Below are 17578 nucleotides of genomic sequence, written 5' to 3' on the forward strand. Positions count from 1 at the left end.
CAAGGAAGCCCAAACCTATCTAAAAACTCATGTGTGTTCCCCTTGTGATTAGTCTACTCAAAGCATCTCCTAATTCTTCGACAAGTCCGTTAGATCGGCGATTCTTAGCTTCCAGGTCGGGTTGCCCATGCCCGGGGAGCTTCGCAAGTTTGTGACGACTGTCACTATGGTTATGACTATTCAAAAAGAAGAGAAAATAAAAAATGAGAAGGTTCATGAGACTTACCGATAATGTCCTTTCTTGAGCATTAACCCCCAACTCCACGATGGTTACTAGGATGTCCAAGCGACTAGAGGCGGGGATTGCATCAAACAGGAGTCTGGTCCTCTTGTTAGCCATCTCCAATGAAAGCACTGCGAGAAGAAACAAGCAATAATAAATTGTGAGGACTAAGCCCGCAGCTTCTCACCATCTCTAGTCGGGTCCATCTCAGCCTGGAATTGGCAAGCGCTGGTGATCCTTGACTTTAAAGGACTTAGGCAACACTTGATGAAATCCCTAGTGACGTCATACGCAATCAACTTCTTCTCCTTCAAATGTTGGATGCCTTTAATAAGACTCTAGTGGAGGGTGGTCATCATTGGCTCTTCCGTCCAAGCGGACCTCAGCAGCAGGGAAAGACCCCAGTAAGGATGCCCTAGCGGTCCGGCTTGGTAGTAGAACCACTTCTTGTGCCAACCCGACCAGGAGATCTTGGCAGCGAAATCAATATACTCCGTCGTCTTTCCCTCCCAAAGCCAAAATCCGGCGCCGCCGTGACCTTGCCCTAGAACCCCTTCAATAGGTAAAAATACCTGAAGATGTCAAGGGACGGGCGAAGACACTCATCATGATGATGGGGTTAGGTTGAGGTGAATGAGTTCCAGGCCATAGAAACTAAGCACCTCAAGAAGAAAACTGGAAGGGGGGAAGTGAAAACCGCAACGTAAGAAATCGAGAAAAATCACCTTCCAGGCAGTGTCCAAGCTCGGGATTGTCTGCCCCGCCACCGGCACGCAAGCGATTAGGGCCTAAGAAGGAACCACCTCATCATGATCTGCCTTGTCCAATGCCTCCTCCATGATCTCAAACTCCTTCCAGGTCGGGAGCACGCTCGCCATCTTGTCGGCTGTGGAGCTCTCCTTCTTGATCTTCTTTCGGCCCATGGCGCTGCAGGAGTTAGAGGAGGAGGGTTTTGGGGGTTTTTTGGAGGCAAAGATGCGAGAGGCACGAAGAGATGATAGAAAGTAGATGGTGACGATGGGGTGAAAATTGAAGTGGGCTCCCCCTTTGCCTTTATACAGGATGACAGCTCTCAGAGATGGCTTTTTGACTGACGCCATGGCATGACTCGAGGCCATGATATCCTACTTTACCGTCACATCGCATTTAATGTCCAATGCATGCGGGAGCAATTGGAGCGGTAACCCAAGGAACTCGGTGCATCACGCTGCCATGCGTGCATGTTTTCCTACCATAATCATGATCTCCTGTCAGGTAAAAGATTGTCACCACTACCCGAAATCTTTGCTGTGACGGTCCAACTTTCGAAGCCAACCAGTGACAAGTCGTCTCCCTCATACTTTTGCAAGGACGAGATGATATTTTTGAGCTGATCAGAAAACCTACTCAGATGGAACACTTTCTAGAGAACTCGCTTGAGAACTCAGAGGTGTTCAGAACCCTGAATAGATGATCCGAGAACCCAGAAAATCCGGTTAGACGTATCATCCTAATCGGGAACTCGAGACTTACTTGATGACACGGTCGGATAAAATTCTTATCTTTGCTGACCAAATAGTTAACCTGTTGAAACCTCATTTCATGTACTGTGGGGGTTTGATGATGACTAATGGATAACTACCATATCTAAGCACCCAAGGATTACCCGTAATTCTTGGGGTATATCTTTATCTTCGGAAGGAGATCCCCGGATGAAAGAAAACTACCCATAGGTACCCATGGTATCTCGTAAATATGAAAGTTTATCTCCAAAAATATGAAAAAAGACTCCAGAGGACGTACGACGTCCCCTATATATAGAGCCTGAGAACCCTACGGAGGACAAGTTATAGGACATGAGCCAACAAGCAACATAAGACTATAAGTCATTAGAAGCCATTTGACTAGGTTAGATCTATCTAGACTAGCCACGCACCACCTTGTAATAGACTCAGATCAATACAAGAAAAATAAGATGTAGGGTTATTATCCTAAGGGAGATCTGAACCTGTCTAAAAACTCCTCTATGTGTTCCTTTGATTTGTCTACTCGAGACATCCCCTATCTACATTCTATAAATTCGTAATATCGGCGATCCACCAATTTTCGACAAGTGGGTAGCTGGAAAAGATGACGCCTGAATCCGCCTTCGTAAAGGCCTCGCATAGACCCATGTAGGTCTCTGCTAGCACATCGAAAGGCCAACTGTACTGGGGACATATCCCAGTCTGACATCGACTATCTTCATGGCATACGAGACCAAGCTCTTGGAGACCGAGTTATTGTGGGTGGCGGTGAATATGATCCACCGAATAGCCACAACAAGTAGGCCTCCAAGTGCCTAAAAACAACATCATCGCTCGTCTCGGAGTGGATGTAATCCGCCTATCAGTTAGAAAATAAAAAAACATTAAGCACGTAGAGGCGGAACATTAAGCACGTGAAGGAACGTTAGATAAGTAACGTACCACGAACTGGAGTAGGAACCTCTTGATAAGTCTGTATGTCTTGTTCCCAGGTATTATCTTGTACGGAGGGGGGCACCGTCCCTCTGGACAAGGACACCAAACCGTGTTAGGATGTCATCACGCCAGGAGGGACCTATGTCCCTTGCACCCACCGTTTGGCCCATGCAAGGTAGACCAAGCAGGAGCAAGACGTCCTCAAGTGTAGACGTCATCTCTCCTCACGGGAGATGGAACGTGTACGTTTCCAGCCTCCACCTATCCACCAGCACAGCAAACAAGGCTTGGTTGAAATTGAATCATTGCATAGACTCTACTCGCCCGAGCCTCGTGATCGCCTCGACAAGCCTAAAGAGCGAGAGAAGCCTCAGCCCCGTGCAACATGCAAACAAAACATAATGTAAGTCAAAGTACCTCACAAACACCAGAAGCACGTGAAGGGAATGAATTGCAAAGCTGAAGATCCAACGCTCACCCAACCTCATGATGTTTAACCTATGTTCACAACTATATCTGATGGCTAATCTAATTAGTTTGTGAATTTTTTTATAATATTTACCTTTAAAACTGAAAGATTCTGGCAGGGCTTCAACGCTCCTCTCCTCTCTCTTTGAGCGCACTTGCGAAAGTAACAAATGAGAATAGTACCCCATGGGGAGGCCGGTCGTGCAGCTTTATAGCATGTTGCCCTTTCAACTGGCGACAAGTCGATGACACTTGTCGACTATTAGAAGGTCATTGACATGACCTGTCTACCGTCAATGGATAACAGATCTCTATATTTGTAATTCTTCGAAAAAACATGCATATTTATAATTTTTATTTAAAAAGATATATATATATATATATATATATATATATATATATATAATTCTGGGTCAGCGGAGGCTGACGGCTGAATATAACTTCCCCTCTTGCTCCGTGGCGAAGTAAAAGAAAAAGGCCGAAAAAGAAACTATTGTACATGCCCTTAGGCCCATTAGCTAGAAGGCCGAAAGGCCAAGGAACGGGCCGTCAAAACCACTTGGCTTCCTCTGCTCGGACAACTGCCGTCCCCCGCCCGGTTCCGTGTCGTGGTGCGAGCCCACTGCCCCGCACGACACTCAAAACCTATCTCTACTCCAACGCTCCCTCCCCGCCTCCCCGATCTCGCCCCGCCGCGCGCCGGCGCCCCTCAGATCCGCCTCCCCCTCCCTCCACCAGATCCGGTGAGCCAGCCAACCCTCCGTCGGCGGCCATCAAACCCCGGGGTTCCAGGTGAAAGGAGCGGAGCTAGGTCGCAGCAGCCATGGCTGCCGCGGAGGAGAACAGTTCGCTGTTCCTGATATTCATCCTCACCATGATCGCGCTGCCGCTGGTGCCCTACACGATCATGCGCCTGTGCCGCGCCGCCTCGGAGAAGGCCAAGACTATCCACTGCCGCTGCTCGGGGTGCCACCGCTCGGGCAAGTACCGCAAGTCGATCTACAAGAGGGTGGGGACTGCCCCGGTTTTTTTTTCCCGTTGCTGTTTTTCTTGGCTTCACTTTAGTGTAGGTTGCTGGAGTTGCTGTGTGACTGTGTTCTGGTTTCTGTCTTGCAGATATCCAACTTCTCGACGTGCAGTAACCTGACCATTCTTCTGCTCTGGATCGTTATGATCTTCCTGGTTTACTATATCAAGCATGCTAGCCGCGAGGTACGTGAACCTAGAGCTGTCACAATTTTTGTCAAAACTTTTGGTGTGTCTATTTGGTTGATTCGCTTCTTCTCTGACGAATAGTAGATATTGTAGAGTTTGATGTTTTTAGCTACAATCCTACAACAGTCCAGGCTGGTACAGGAGTATGCTTAACCAAATTGATGGACCAGCCCAACCAAAACAGGTAGCTAGCTGCAAGACTCTGGTTCACACTCACGAGTAGGAGCAAAGGATTCGGTATCGGTTTCATTATGTCACCCTATGGGAGTAGCTACTACAACTTTCAGGACTTCTTGTTCTCAGTTCTCAAACCCGCTTCAGGAAAAAGTGATCAGCTTGATGAACAGTAGATTTCCCAACTAGTTTGTTGTGACATACTAAAATTATAATCATGTCCTAGTACTGATTTTATCTCCCTCTTTTTCCTCTGAAAATTCATTTAGTTCTCTCAGCTGCAAATGGTCAAAATAACCACATTATGTGGGCAATGTGTTATGAAGCTTTGTATTGTAGATTTTAGATCAGACACCTCTGCAATTTGGGCACAAGGGCGCACCGGATAGTATGTTGAGATTCTTACTATAGGCTTTGATTTCTGGTAGCTTTTTGCTACTTCAAGGTTTTCCGTGGCAATGGCTCTCTATATTTATGATATGTGCAATTTATGTGAACTAAAGATGTGATATCAGCACGACCGTAAGCATGTGAACTCTGATGATATCCCCCCCCCCCCCCAAACTTCAGCATTACAATTTCCAATATTTAGTGCTATATGATTTTGGATTTTCTAGGTCCAAATTTTTGAGCCATACAACATTCTTGGACTGGAACCCGGGGCATCTGAATCTGATATCAAGAAATCGTACAGGAGGCTTTCTATTCAATACCACCCTGATAAAAATCCTGATCCAGGTACTCCTTTGTAATCCTAATGCTGATCAATGAAGATAATATATTTTACTTTGCGAACTTTTATCTTATGTTTTGTTCTACACTTATCCAGAGGCCCATAAATACTTCGTTGAATTTATATCGAAGGCATATCAGGCATTAACTGATCCTGTATCTCGTGAGAACTATGAGAAATATGGTCATCCAGATGGGCGGCAGGTAATATGCACATCAGTTCTTTCTAATGCTGCACTGAAAACTAAAATTTGCCATGTAATATTTCATGAACGTCTGAAGCTAACATGAAAAGGCTGTTATCTATGATTCAGGGGTTGCAAATGGGCATTGCTTTGCCGAAGTTCTTACTGAATATTGATGGTGCCTCTGGAGGGATAATGCTTCTTGGAATAGTGGGATTTTGCATACTGTTGCCCTTGATGATAGCAGTTATCTATTTGTCAAGGTCATCAAAGTATACTGGAAATTATGTCATGCATCAAACTCTGTCCACTTATTACTACTTTATGAAGCCATCTCTAGCTCCCAGGTATGAACTTGCAAACACCTCATTTTAATAATCTTGTTTATGAATATTTAATATTTTATGTCGCCCTAGTACATCTTGTTCTTAAAATGAAAGTGCTTATTATCTGAGTTTTCAATTTGCACTGTGAGACTGGTATTCCCTTGAGCAATGGACAATTTTGTAACGTCTGAAAGTCAAGATGTAATTTAGTATCAAGGATCGATTTATCATTTTTGGAGGCTTAGTATTTTTATATGATCAAATCAGAGACATTTTCATTTTTGCTTTACTTCTGCTGGGCACATATAGTTGCACATTTCTTATTTTAACTTTTACATTACTGACTACTTGATTAAAAAAAGAAAGTTTTGCGCATACGGAACCACAGTGATTGATGAACCATTGCCAAATCTTTTGGATGATAAATTTAGAGTTGCAAAAACCCTATTAGAGTGATTATGAAACCTAGAGAGCTTACGGAAAGAAGGCTCTGTTCAACCAGCGTATGTATCTGTTGGACAAAATGGGTTTTCATTTTGCAACCCACTTCTGTTATGTGTTCTCCGTTTACTTGTTGGTCTTAGAAATCATGTCTCTTTCCCCCATATCTGAGCAATGGACTGGTACTATGTCACAGCAAAGTTATGGATGTCTTCATCAAGGCTGCAGAGTATATGGAGATGCCGGTTCGACGCAGTGATGACGAACCCCTCCAGAAATTGTTTGTAGCTGTTAGAAGTGAATTAAATCTAGACTTAAAGAATATTAGGACAGAACAAGCGAAGTTCTGGAAGCAGCATCCATCACTAGTGAAGGTTGGTCTTTGGTTACTAAATCTACAAACTGATATCTGCAATATGACAGATTCGACAAGCTTAAAAGCCCTTTATTTTCTTTTGTAGATGGAACTCTTGATTCAGGCTCATCTGACTCGAGAGTCATTTGCTTTAACCCCAGCGCTACTAAAAGATTACAGGCACATGCTTGAACTTGCACCTCGTCTTCTAGAAGAACTAGTTAAGGTACTTGCTTGAATGTCTATCTTTGAATTTCTGCCCTTAATTGTTGTTTTGTGCATGCTTGACCTTGTATGGTGTCTCCTCTCCCTGTTCTATCACAACTCATAGCGGACTCAAAACCCACAGTTCTGGAGTAGTAGTCTGTGCCAGGCTGCCAGTTTTGGTTTGCTACAGTTGAACTTGTTTAGATAAGTGGGTGGTGCTTTGGTTGCCTATCTGAGCCATTTGACATTCGAACCACGCAGCCATCGAGTTTTTCATTTTGACCTGAATTATTTACGCATTGTACATGTAAAGCTACTAGAATTATTAGTCAATTTTGTAAAACTATGCATTTGGTGGCAAAACTGTCAGGAAAGTTCATACTTAAGATCTCATTCCTTAGAGCTATATATTTAGCATAGAAAATTGTCTATAAACCCTATTCAATCACATTGAACTGGTTCTGGGAAGGCGGATCTGCATTTCAGTTGCATGATTGCTCGCTTTCAGTGTGATGGTCTAACTGATGTTTATTTTTTGATAATTTTCTGTGGTAAGGGCCTTTTTGCAGTTGCTATGCGGTGCTGCGTTGTGCTTATTTTTTAACTTGTTTTGGTGAAGCAATTGTGAAAAACTTAGCACCATGTTTGGCATCAGATTTTTTTTAACAAATCCTCACACCCAATTGCTCATCTTCCCCTGTTTTCTGTCAATGTGGATTTTTTTCTTTGGTAACCAAACCATGGTTTCTCCTATTTGTAAAAGAAGAAATATCTAATTTTGCAACATAGATTAGGAAATTATCATAACTACAGCAATGCTAAAAGGAGCCTAATATGTCTCTCTGTGAAATGCAATATTCACCTTTGAACTTGCTTGCTGTTTTTTTCTAGTTTAAAATTTAATATACTCATTGGGTGCAGATTGCATTTCTACCAAGGAGTCCTCATGGTTTTGGATGGCTCAGGCCTGCAATCGGTGTAATTGAGCTTTCTCAAAATATCATCCAGGTATTTTCTTTATGTCTTCCCCCTTTTTTTTTCTTCAGGCAACCTGTGGTGAACCATTTATAACTGAACTGTGTTCCACCTGTAAGGTTTGTCATGCATCTGCTAATTCTTGAAACGTCCGAGGAGATGTTCTGTTAATTATTGCCTTGAAAACTGAACTGTCTTCAATTTATAATTTCACATGCTCCAATATGTCTTTTGGCTTGTATTACTGCATTTGCTTCCAGTTCATAAGCTGGTTCATCACCATTAATGGCAATGAGAATATTTGGATGTCCACATATGTAGGCTGTGCCTCTGAGCGCCCGAAAAGCTGGTGGAGGTAACTCGGAAGGAATAGCACCTTTCTTGCAGCTGCCACATTTTACAGAAGCAACTGTGAAAAAAATTGCTCGCAAGGTGTCTCCTTCATTGCCCTTCTCAATCTTTTTACGTAAAGTAAATTGAGCTAGGAATATCGAAAGCTGATATCCTGTTTTTAAAGCATTACTACTCTGGAATATAACAATCTCATTTCGTGTTGGACTACAGAAAATCCGTGCATTCCAAGAACTGTGTGACATGTCTGTGGAGGATCGTGCTGCATTGCTGACACAAGTTGCTGGGCTTTCTGAAGAAGAAGCTCACGATGTACAGCTTGTTCTGGAGATGATTCCTTCTATTGAAGTGGATATTAAATGCGAGACTGAAGGTGAAGAGGGCATTCAAGAGGGCGATGTTGTGACAATGTATGCTTGGGTCACACTTCAACGCCGCAACGGACTAACTGCTGCGCTTCCCCATTCTCCTTTCTTCCCTTTCCATAAGGAAGAAAACTTCTGGTTGCTTCTAGCAGACGCTGCATCGAATGACGTTTGGTTATCCCAGAAGGTCAGCTTCATGGATGAAGCTACTGCCATAACAGCAGCATCAAAAGGTATACAAGAAACCCAGGAGGCACTGGGTGCAAGCCCGAAGGAAATAGGAGTTGCAGTTCGGGAGGCAGTGGACAGAGTGAAGAAAGGCAGTAGGTTGGTAATGGGCAAGTTCCAAGCCCCAGCAGAGGGCAATCACAACCTGACATCCTTTTGCTTGTGCGACGGGTGGATAGGCTGTGACACCAAGACTAGCTTCAAGTTGAAGGTCCTGAAACGCAGCCGCACAGGAACCAGAGGACATGTGCCCGAAGAAGGGCCAGCAGCAGCAGAGGATGGCATCGAGGAGGAGGAAGAGGAAGAGGAAGAGGAGTATGACGACTACGAGAGTGAGTACAGTGACGATGAGGAAGATGAGAAGAACAAGGGGAAGGGTAAGGTTGCCAACGGAGTGGCACATCAAGGGGCAAACTCTGATATAGATTCTGGCAGCGATGAGTGATAATATACCGTGTTATGTTCAACATAGACGCTTAACATCATTTGTTTTTGCCAGTTGTATCTTATGAGGCTTAACATATCCCCTTCTTATAGAGTTGTCAGTAATAGTATTATCAGTTTTGGTTATTATTTTTTTGTGTTGGATGGATGAACAATAATTGAGTCCAGGCTGATGGCCACAAAAGGACCGAATAAAATCAATTCAGGGGGATGTTATCACGAGTTCTTGACCTGGGATTGAAGGGAGTGTTGCCCCGGTATTCACGTGAGTACGGGTGCTTGTCAACAACTACTGTGAAACGTGCATGTAGACCAGCATCACTCCGGCGTCCGGCCTTGAGAAGCTCGACCACATTTTGGAACAAAGCTAAGAAAGAGAGATCAGAAAGCTGCTCTTGCCTGTGCTGCTGAACACATTGCTAAAATTTGTGTAAGATGAAGTCGCGAATCCTTTTGGTCATATGTATGCTCGTGATGCACAAATATGCTATACAAGCTAGCTATCTGAAGGGCGCACTTTCCTTCCTTCTCCCAGGTGAATTGTTGTTGATTGCGTCCAAACTTCCTCCCCTTTAATATAGACAACAAACGAATACCGGCATCTTGTCAATGCTTTACCGTACATATATTCCAGCAGTTCCTCTCTTATCTGGACGATGCTTACCGTGTTCCGCGTCATATTGTGCTTTCTCAATGGATCGGCAAAATCTAGATTGCAGGTGATGATAAGAGATTTTCAATTGGAACTTTGGGTCCATACATGATAAGATGTTTTGAATAGTGTGACATCAAATATTCATCACAAAACCTCAATTCTAGCTAATTGGCTCAACAAAATTTTCATTGACGGAAAATCTTAGAAACAACGAGAGGGTAAGTTCGTTCCAAACATTTAAGGGCCCTCAGAACATGACATAAGAGGAGGCCCTTGAGAGAGTTAGGTCCTCTTGACAATTCCCTACTTTTTTGTCTTTTAGACTCCAACAATAAAGAATAATTCGTTATTTAGTGCAGGAGAAGTGTACCCGTAGGTTCCCATTGGAATTCATTCCATCTCCTAACTCACTTTTATCTCCCCATCAATAGAGACTAAAATACTAAAACGTGCTAGCTAATTATCTTCTGCACATTTCTTCTCTCTCTCGTTTCGCTTATAGTCCAAAGTGTTTTCTGTCATGTTTTGTTATCTGTACATGCGAGTAGGATGGCTGATGAAAGAAATATGTTGGATTCTCTATGGCTTGACTATATGAACTAAGTTAATACATTGTCACTACTAGACTTTAGTTCAAAAGGCACTGAACTCCAACACTTGTACCTCTGAAGACCTTCTACCAGCCGTCTTGTAGCTTTGACGCCAACATCAGCAGCTTCTTTTGATCCTGTTCCTTGAGTAGTATCTTTTATTTCTCCAGAAGGTAGAAAATTTGGTACAAATTCCCGTTAGGCTCCCCGGGATACTTGTGCTCGATGGCAATCTTGTTTCTCTGGTTCTCTAGACAGCCCAAGAAATTGCTGCTAAACAGAGTAACCCCATATTATGACAAGGATTACTGTGTAAACTCGAAGCCAATCTTGTAAGATCGACAATCATTGTTATGATCGGCAGGTGCCATTTCTTCAGCTTTGCTTTGCTGCCTGTTTCTGAAACATCATCAGCGTTTATATATATATTTAAACTAGAGTCTTTCCTTTCCATTTTCCTTATTTGCCGAGTTGCTTCAAACCTACCATATATCAAATAGCAGTATATTGAATTAAAAACCAACATAAGAAACAACTTGACCACTTGCTGTTCCAAACAACATGAGCACAAGAGAGATCATATCACCTTAACTATTCATGAGGCCTTGACGCACTATTCAGATCATTTCCACCTAAAACCACTGCACATTGTTGTATGCTAGTCTAGTTTGATGATTATTCATGGCTTAGAAAAAGGTAGTAACTACATTGATATTGAGAGTGGGCTTACACAAATAGTTCATTTTCTATTCAGACAAATGCTTGGAATTTGATCTTATTTTAATCAGCCTTTGGCATCGAGAAGATATATTGTTTATTCCTGCCAAGAGAAACATAATTTTATTCAAAAAACAAACACAAGTCATAATTCACACAAACACATAGCCATGAGATTCTGTGACACGTGCGCAGATGATGCGTCATGTTTAGCGGTCATATACACAAAAACAAAAGGAATCTAAGGTTTACAAGCAAAAGGCTTGAATAGCGTATAAACTTACCCCTTCATTTCGGACATCTGAATGTCCATGAGACACATATCAAACTTATGTGGTACATGCAGAAGGGAAAGAGCATATTTGCCACTTCCCACACATTCTGCAATTGCCCAACAAATCAGAACAGGTTGTGTTAGTTACAAGAGCAAAAAAGTTCATCTTTTCCCCAATGGGAAATATCTACCGCAAATCAATTTTCAGTTCAGAGAATAAAATATATGCAAGAACGTAAGGACAGCTGCAGCCAAAAGTAGCAATGATACAAAGAAAAAGTATATCCAGCACAAATAGTTTTTTTTTTCAAATAGTCAGAACTATGATGGATCAACTAGTATTGAGCAGTTATACTTTGACGCAATAAAAAAAACTGCCTACAAATCTACAATCATTCTTATGCAACTGTTTTGTAACCAGATTCCTTGATTCCTCGTACGCAAACATCTTTGCAGAATAAGTTACTCGCCTGTGTGCAAGCATGTATCGACATGCCCTCTAAAAGTTTGAATGCTGAAGTGATTGCTTTATCATCTCTGGTACATATATAGCACTGGGAATTGCCTCTGAAGAGGATGCAACCATCAAACGGCATTTGATTTGTTATCGAGAAAATTCCTTATTTGCTATCGGAAGATAAGGTAATTTTCTATTTGTCATCCCATGAAATAAATTTCTTTATTTGTTATTGTTTCTAATTTTCATTCTTTCACTGCCACTATCGTCCATTTGATCTATAAAAAAGACACATTTGACTTTAGGGAGGAGGATGGCAACCTTGGGTGTGGCCAAGCTTGGTTTCAGATCATCCAAAGCAAATCCATCTTTGTTTGTTTACAATCAGGGAAAGGTAACAATGTATATGCTCATTTATGTAGATGATATCATAATTGTTAGCTCAACACAGCAAGCCACAAGTCAACTGATTGCAAAATGAAAAGTTGAGTTTGCAGTAAAGGATTTGGGCTCACTGGAATATTTCTTGGGCATTGAAGTTAAACCATAGAAGAAAGGAGTTTTACTCTCCTAGAAAAGGTATGCTATGGATTTGCTGAAAAGAGCAAAGATAGACTCTTGCAAGGCTGTGTCAACTCCTATGGCGTCTAATGAAAAGATGATAAGAGAACAAGGGACATTGCTAAATGAGTCTGAATAGTTTCAATGCAGAAGTGTTGTTGGGGGACTTCAATACTTGACTATTACTCGACTTGACATCTCCTTTGCTGTCAACTATGTATGTCAATATATGTAGATTGCCACTGATGTTCATTGGACAGCTGTGAAGAGATTACTGAGATATATTAAAGGGACAGTTGATCTTGGACTAAAACTTTAGGCTTCAACAACTGTGGGTTCGAGTGCCTTTAGTGATGCTGATTGGGCCAGCTGTCCAGATGATCGACAAATGGATTTGATGTATTTCTAGTACCTAATCTTGTGTCCTGGTGTTCATGAAAGCAACATACTGTTTTATTTAGCACTAAGGCAAAGTACAAAGACATTGCAAATGTGACAGCTAAGATAATCTGATTGCAATCCCTACCAAAGGAGCTGGAAGTAACCATATATAAATCACCCATTCTCTGGTGCAACAATCTTGGGGCAACTTATCTCATGGCTAATTCAGTTTTCCACACTTGAACCAAGCATATAGAAGTGAATTTTCACTTTGTGTTAGAACATGTGTCTCAGAGGGCAATGAAGGTCCAGTTCATTTCTTCCAAGGATCAACATGCTGATATATTCACCAAGGCTCTACCAAGGATTCCTTTTCGCACTAATTGTTACAATCTCAACATGAGACGACCATGTTGTGATTGAGGGAGGGTGTCGAGATATTCAGAATTAGCGTAGTTGGTTTGGCTCCATCAGTTACTGTTCGTGTAAACTCCATTATTGACAACAGGGAAGTCGTATGTCTGCCTGATTCTGCAGGCAATGAGCGATTCTTCATCTGATTAAAAGATGGGCCATAACCACATGACTCCATTAGAATCTCTGGTTAGTTAGGCTTAGATTTCAGTGATTAGTTAGCAGCATTGTCTGCTCATGTATCTATATAAACATTGTTCATCGATCAATATAGTGTGCGCTAAATTCAGAGGTTCAGAGAACCTGCAGTTCTTTACACCACGTGTCAACTCCTCACGTCCAAGTCTAGCTGGTAGGTTTTCAATTCGGGTGGTCAATGAATAGATTTGTAGACGTCACGAAACCCCAATTGAGTGGGGGAGCTTCAACAAAAATTGAGAGGGAATGGGATTCCAATCTAAAGAAATCTGACACCAACAAAAGATGGTACGCACAATGAACATTTCTTCTAGTGCGAGCTAAAATCTCAAAACCATATAATCTCTACTCCTTCATTAAAATGGAAGTATTCTTTGCAGTGAAAAAGAACCCTTCATTATTTGCATTAGAGCTTCTTGTTGTATCCGTTTCACCTTCTACTGCCATTCATCTTCTCTCTCTCTCTCTCTATATATATATATAGTACTATCGGGAAGCATATTTAGTACTCCTGGCAGTATATACTCCCATATACGTATCTCATAACATAGAAAGTATTTCATGTGATAAATGATATGCACATAGAGCATGTGAGTATATAAGATCATCCAGGTGGTATGTATACATTTTTAGGTGGTTTGCATATTTTTTTGGTATATTATATTTTTATGTACAAATATAAAGGTATTATCAGAATCTATTAAAGATGATGGACTTCTTTTTAATTTTTTATGTAGTTCACATTGGAGCATTTTAGAATGAGTATATAAGTATATTTATAGTGATAAAGGAGTATATTTAGTTTATTTATGTGATATATTATAGTAGTGAGTATGTACTCTCGAGAGTACAGACTAGTTTTCTTTATATATATATATATATATATATATATATATATATAGGACACCTATTCTATACTCCTAGGAGTATGTACTCCCATATGCAATATACCACCTAAACAAACACTTTATACTCTTTTATCATTTTTAGTATACTCTAATACTAATTCTAAGATACTCCAATATGAGTTGTATGAAAAAAAATTCAATGTTAGCCTTTTATTTTTGCTATATACTCTTTTTTATACATAAAAGAAGTATATACGCAAATTAAGATAAAAATCATGGAATTTCATAAAAAAAATTCGTGGTATTTGTATTGTAGTATCTTATAATTACTAATGAAGTATATTTAAAGTGATAAAGAAATATAACACACGTGTACAAGTGGTATATGAGAGGTGAGAGTACATACACCCAGGAGTACATACTAGTTTTCCTATATATATATATATATATATATATATATATATATATATATATATATATATATACTCTCGAGAGTACTTAGATTTAACTCTAGTTATTGTTATGCTACCCTTAGTTACGATCCAAAAATAGTAGAGTTGCAATCTACACGACAGAGAGTTACAACCAGATATAAAAATTAAGTTGTAATTGTATTATGGATGAACGTAACTTCTAACGAATTCCTTGTCTAATGATGTACAACCTAAGGACCCAATGTTACACAGTACGGGGATACAACATTTTCCAAAAATAGCAATACGGGGATACGGTAAACCCCAAATACAAAATTACAACCATAGTCGAATATTGTGCATTACATAATAATATCAAAATATCATAGAAATATAAGATAAAGAAACATGCTAACTGCTAAGCTCTTCAAGAACTGATAAGAACTCAATCTTCCCCTCCTAATATCTCCTCCTCAAATTCTGGCTCATCAAGTGTCAGATCAGCACCTTCTAAAAAACCAACACCAACAAAGCTCTCGGTGCCATCTCCCCCGACATCCCACATTCGGCGTGGTCCACTTTGATAATCATTGGACTTCCTTGAAAGAAGACGCAAGTTGTTATGCACAAACACCAAATCCTCAGCTCTCTCAGGAGTGAGCTTATTCCTCTTCATGCTATGTATAAAAGCATATGTGCTCCAATTCCTCTCACAGCAAGAGGAAGATGCTGGCTGCCCAAGTAGCTTTAAGGCTAAATCTTTCAACTCTGGGGTGTGAACTCCATAAGTGCCCCACCATTACTTTGTGTCAAAATGAGCTCTATCCTCAACTGAATCAGGGTCATCAAAGGCACCCAAAAATAGTGAGAAATCAGCAAATTGTGTCTTGATTTTTCTTAAGTCATCCGGATCCGGAAAGAACTTTCTAAAACATTTGTTCCTCTCAGTATTAATTTCAACATCATTATTTGGGCTGACACGACCAGATACTTCATTAAGCCAAGCTGGAGTATAGTATCTATCATCACCACAATAACAAAAAGAATCATCAGAATTGTGCAATTCAAAACATTTAAATGACAATGTAAGGTTGATATTTTGTTACCTTGGATTTAGTGAGTGTGCCAAACACTGGAGAGGAGTATTACTCTTGCCCCACCTAGATAGTAAAATGCTTTGAACAACATCAAAAAAGACACTTGTACCACCATCCACAATTCCCTCCTTCCGATAGATACAAGCTCTCACCTAAGATATATAAAAAAAATCAGCAAGCATAGAACAACAAAATCAGCAAGCATAGACAACTAAATGTCAACATCAGCACATCACCTTCTCTATCATAGAGTCCCACATCTCATAGACCAAATAGAGACATGGCTTGTCTGTGTCAACTGCCCGTAGCATTGAATAAATAGGATCGGTGAAATCAATAATGTATTGAACTTGATCCCACCATATATCATTGAGAATCTTTTCCTTCACCGCTTGAGCTTTGGTTGGATCGTCCTTCCTATAAGCCATCCACTTGTCACCAACAACCATGAGCACCAATGCTTCCTTGATAAGCAAGAACCTCTTCAACATGACAATGACACTAGCAAATCTTATTTCTGCAACTGCAAGAAACTTGAGTTTGGTAAACTCATTGAACATGGACAACCTCATGCCATGATTCATGATGTAATTCTTGATATAGGAGGCATCTTCTGAGATGTGTTTGATCCAAACAAGTTCTTTATTGTCGCCTTCATCGTCCTTTGGAGCACAAATATTCTTCAATGCAAGGTTGAGGGTGTGCACAACGCAAGGAGTCCAAAAGATGTTCTTGTACTTTGATTCAATCATCAATCCGGCGGCTTTGCAATTTGCCGCATTGTCAGTGATCACTTGGACCACATTCTTTGATCCAACTTCCTCTATCACCTCCTTCAACCTATCGAAGATATATTCCTTGCTTTTCACCTATCAAGAGTTCAAGACAGGAAGACCATAATGTACCAAAAAAAGATCAAAAAGACAAGCTCAAATTGATTTTGTACCTCTCCTTCGGAGTCAATTGATTTTAGAAAAATTGGAGCACCCACTGTCACAGCTATAAAATTTAAAATTGGGCGTCTTTATGGATCAGTCCACCCATCAGCTGCAATAGTCACTCCTTTGAAGGGCCAAGTGGATTTGATAGGTTGAAGCATCCTCTCAACATGTGCCTTCTCTTTTTGGAGAAGAGTTGTCCTCAATGCATTATATCCCGGAGGCACATAACCACCCATTTTGTTGTTTGCAACAAAATTGTAAGAAGCCCGATAATTGGGGTTCCTTGCCACATTGAAAGGTAGCCCTATAAAATAAAGTACTAGCATGCTTCAAACGAAATGAGAAATGCAAAATACAAGTACAACATAATTAATTGCAATTCTGCAAACCTGCAGTGTAGCACAATCTTGCAATATGACCATCGGCAATGTGTCGGGTTTCAGCATTAAAACTTTCTGAAATCTCTGATTGCTTCCCTTTTCTTTTCTTTGATGATGGTGGCAAGCCTGAATCTTCAAAAGGGGGTAAGCGAAGTAGCTTATTCCTAGGGGCTCTAGTTGTTGCAACCTCTGTAGCTTCACGATCTTCCTTGCGAAGTTGCTCAAGGATAGGGTACGAAATCTTCTCACAAATCGCAACACCCGTATTTCTCACCTTTAGAAGATGAGACCTCACTCTTGAATAGCTGCCCGGATAATCTTTTTCACAAAAATGACACCTAAATCTCGCATTGCCTCCACGGCCGGGTGTCACATATCTGGTAACATGAACCCACAATGGATATTTGGGGTTCCTGTACTCAGTTTCTTCATTTTCTGTTTCATGACTACCAACAGAGGATCGTGTTCCTGTTCCACTTCCACTTCCACTTGATGCCATTACAATGCCTCAGCTTCTATTCA

At 40.9% G+C, this 17578-nt stretch overlaps 3 protein-coding genes across 5 annotated transcripts; 1 reads left to right on the plus strand and 2 right to left on the minus strand.

Annotated features, from left to right (window-relative positions):
• Positions 1-3732: 3732 nt before the first annotated feature.
• LOC133888491 (dnaJ protein ERDJ2) lies at positions 3733-9346 on the plus strand. 2 transcript variants are annotated; one of them, XM_062328764.1, is made up of 11 exons: positions 4126-4141; positions 4249-4344; positions 4441-4531; positions 5139-5259; positions 5351-5457; positions 5568-5785; positions 6402-6579; positions 6667-6786; positions 7689-7775; positions 8064-8174; positions 8307-9346. In XM_062328764.1, exons 3-11 carry the CDS (start codon positions 4493-4495, stop codon positions 9129-9131), a joined length of 1806 nt encoding a protein of 601 aa, XP_062184748.1. In that variant the 5' UTR covers positions 4126-4141; positions 4249-4344; positions 4441-4492; the 3' UTR covers positions 9132-9346. The 2 variants fall into 2 exon arrangements, with proteins under 2 accessions (XP_062184747.1, XP_062184748.1); XM_062328763.1 differs by lacking the exon at positions 4441-4531 and having other exon boundaries at positions 3733-4141.
• Positions 9347-15195: 5849 nt separating this feature from the next.
• On the minus strand, positions 15196-16307 carry LOC133889409 (uncharacterized). Its single transcript, XM_062329940.1, has 3 exons — positions 15972-16307; positions 15745-15887; positions 15196-15657 (listed from the first exon to the last, which is right to left on the minus strand). Exons 1-3 carry the CDS (start codon positions 16305-16307, stop codon positions 15438-15440), a joined length of 699 nt encoding a protein of 232 aa, XP_062185924.1. The 3' UTR covers positions 15196-15437.
• LOC133887784 (uncharacterized) lies at positions 16154-17571 on the minus strand. 2 transcript variants are annotated; one of them, XM_062327765.1, is made up of 3 exons: positions 17066-17571; positions 16682-16980; positions 16154-16575 (listed from the first exon to the last, which is right to left on the minus strand). In XM_062327765.1, exons 1-2 carry the CDS (start codon positions 17553-17555, stop codon positions 16760-16762), a joined length of 711 nt encoding a protein of 236 aa, XP_062183749.1. In that variant the 5' UTR covers positions 17556-17571; the 3' UTR covers positions 16154-16575; positions 16682-16759. The 2 variants fall into 2 exon arrangements, with proteins under 2 accessions (XP_062183749.1, XP_062183748.1); XM_062327764.1 differs by having other exon boundaries at positions 16154-16604.
• Positions 17572-17578: the final 7 nt, after the last annotated feature.

The sequence above is a fragment of the Phragmites australis genome, chromosome 13 (assembly GCF_958298935.1).
Source record: "Phragmites australis chromosome 13, lpPhrAust1.1, whole genome shotgun sequence".
In the NCBI taxonomy this organism is placed as follows: Eukaryota; Viridiplantae; Streptophyta; class Magnoliopsida; order Poales; family Poaceae; genus Phragmites; species Phragmites australis.

Coding starts and splice junctions, on each gene's coding strand:
- LOC133888491 (XM_062328763.1), top strand. CDS start 3,956: ATGGCTGCCGCGGAGGAGAACAGTTCGCTGTTCCTGATATTCATCCTC. Junction 6,580..6,666: donor AGCATCCATCACTAGTGAAG/GTTGGTCTTTGG, acceptor TTTCTTTTGTAG/ATGGAACTCTTGATTCAGGC. Junction 7,776..8,063: donor TTTCTCAAAATATCATCCAG/GTATTTTCTTTA, acceptor CCACATATGTAG/GCTGTGCCTCTGAGCGCCCG.
- LOC133889409 (XM_062329940.1), bottom strand. CDS start 16,307: ATGAGGTTGTCCATGTTCAATGAGTTTACCAAACTCAAGTTTCTTGCA. Junction 15,888..15,971: donor GGGACTCTATGATAGAGAAG/GTGATGTGCTGA, acceptor TATATATCTTAG/GTGAGAGCTTGTATCTATCG. Junction 15,658..15,744: donor GCACACTCACTAAATCCAAG/GTAACAAAATAT, acceptor TGGTGATGATAG/ATACTATACTCCAGCTTGGC.
- LOC133887784 (XM_062327765.1), bottom strand. CDS start 17,555: ATGGCATCAAGTGGAAGTGGAAGTGGAACAGGAACACGATCCTCTGTT. Junction 16,981..17,065: donor AAGATTGTGCTACACTGCAG/GTTTGCAGAATT, acceptor TTTATTTTATAG/GGCTACCTTTCAATGTGGCA.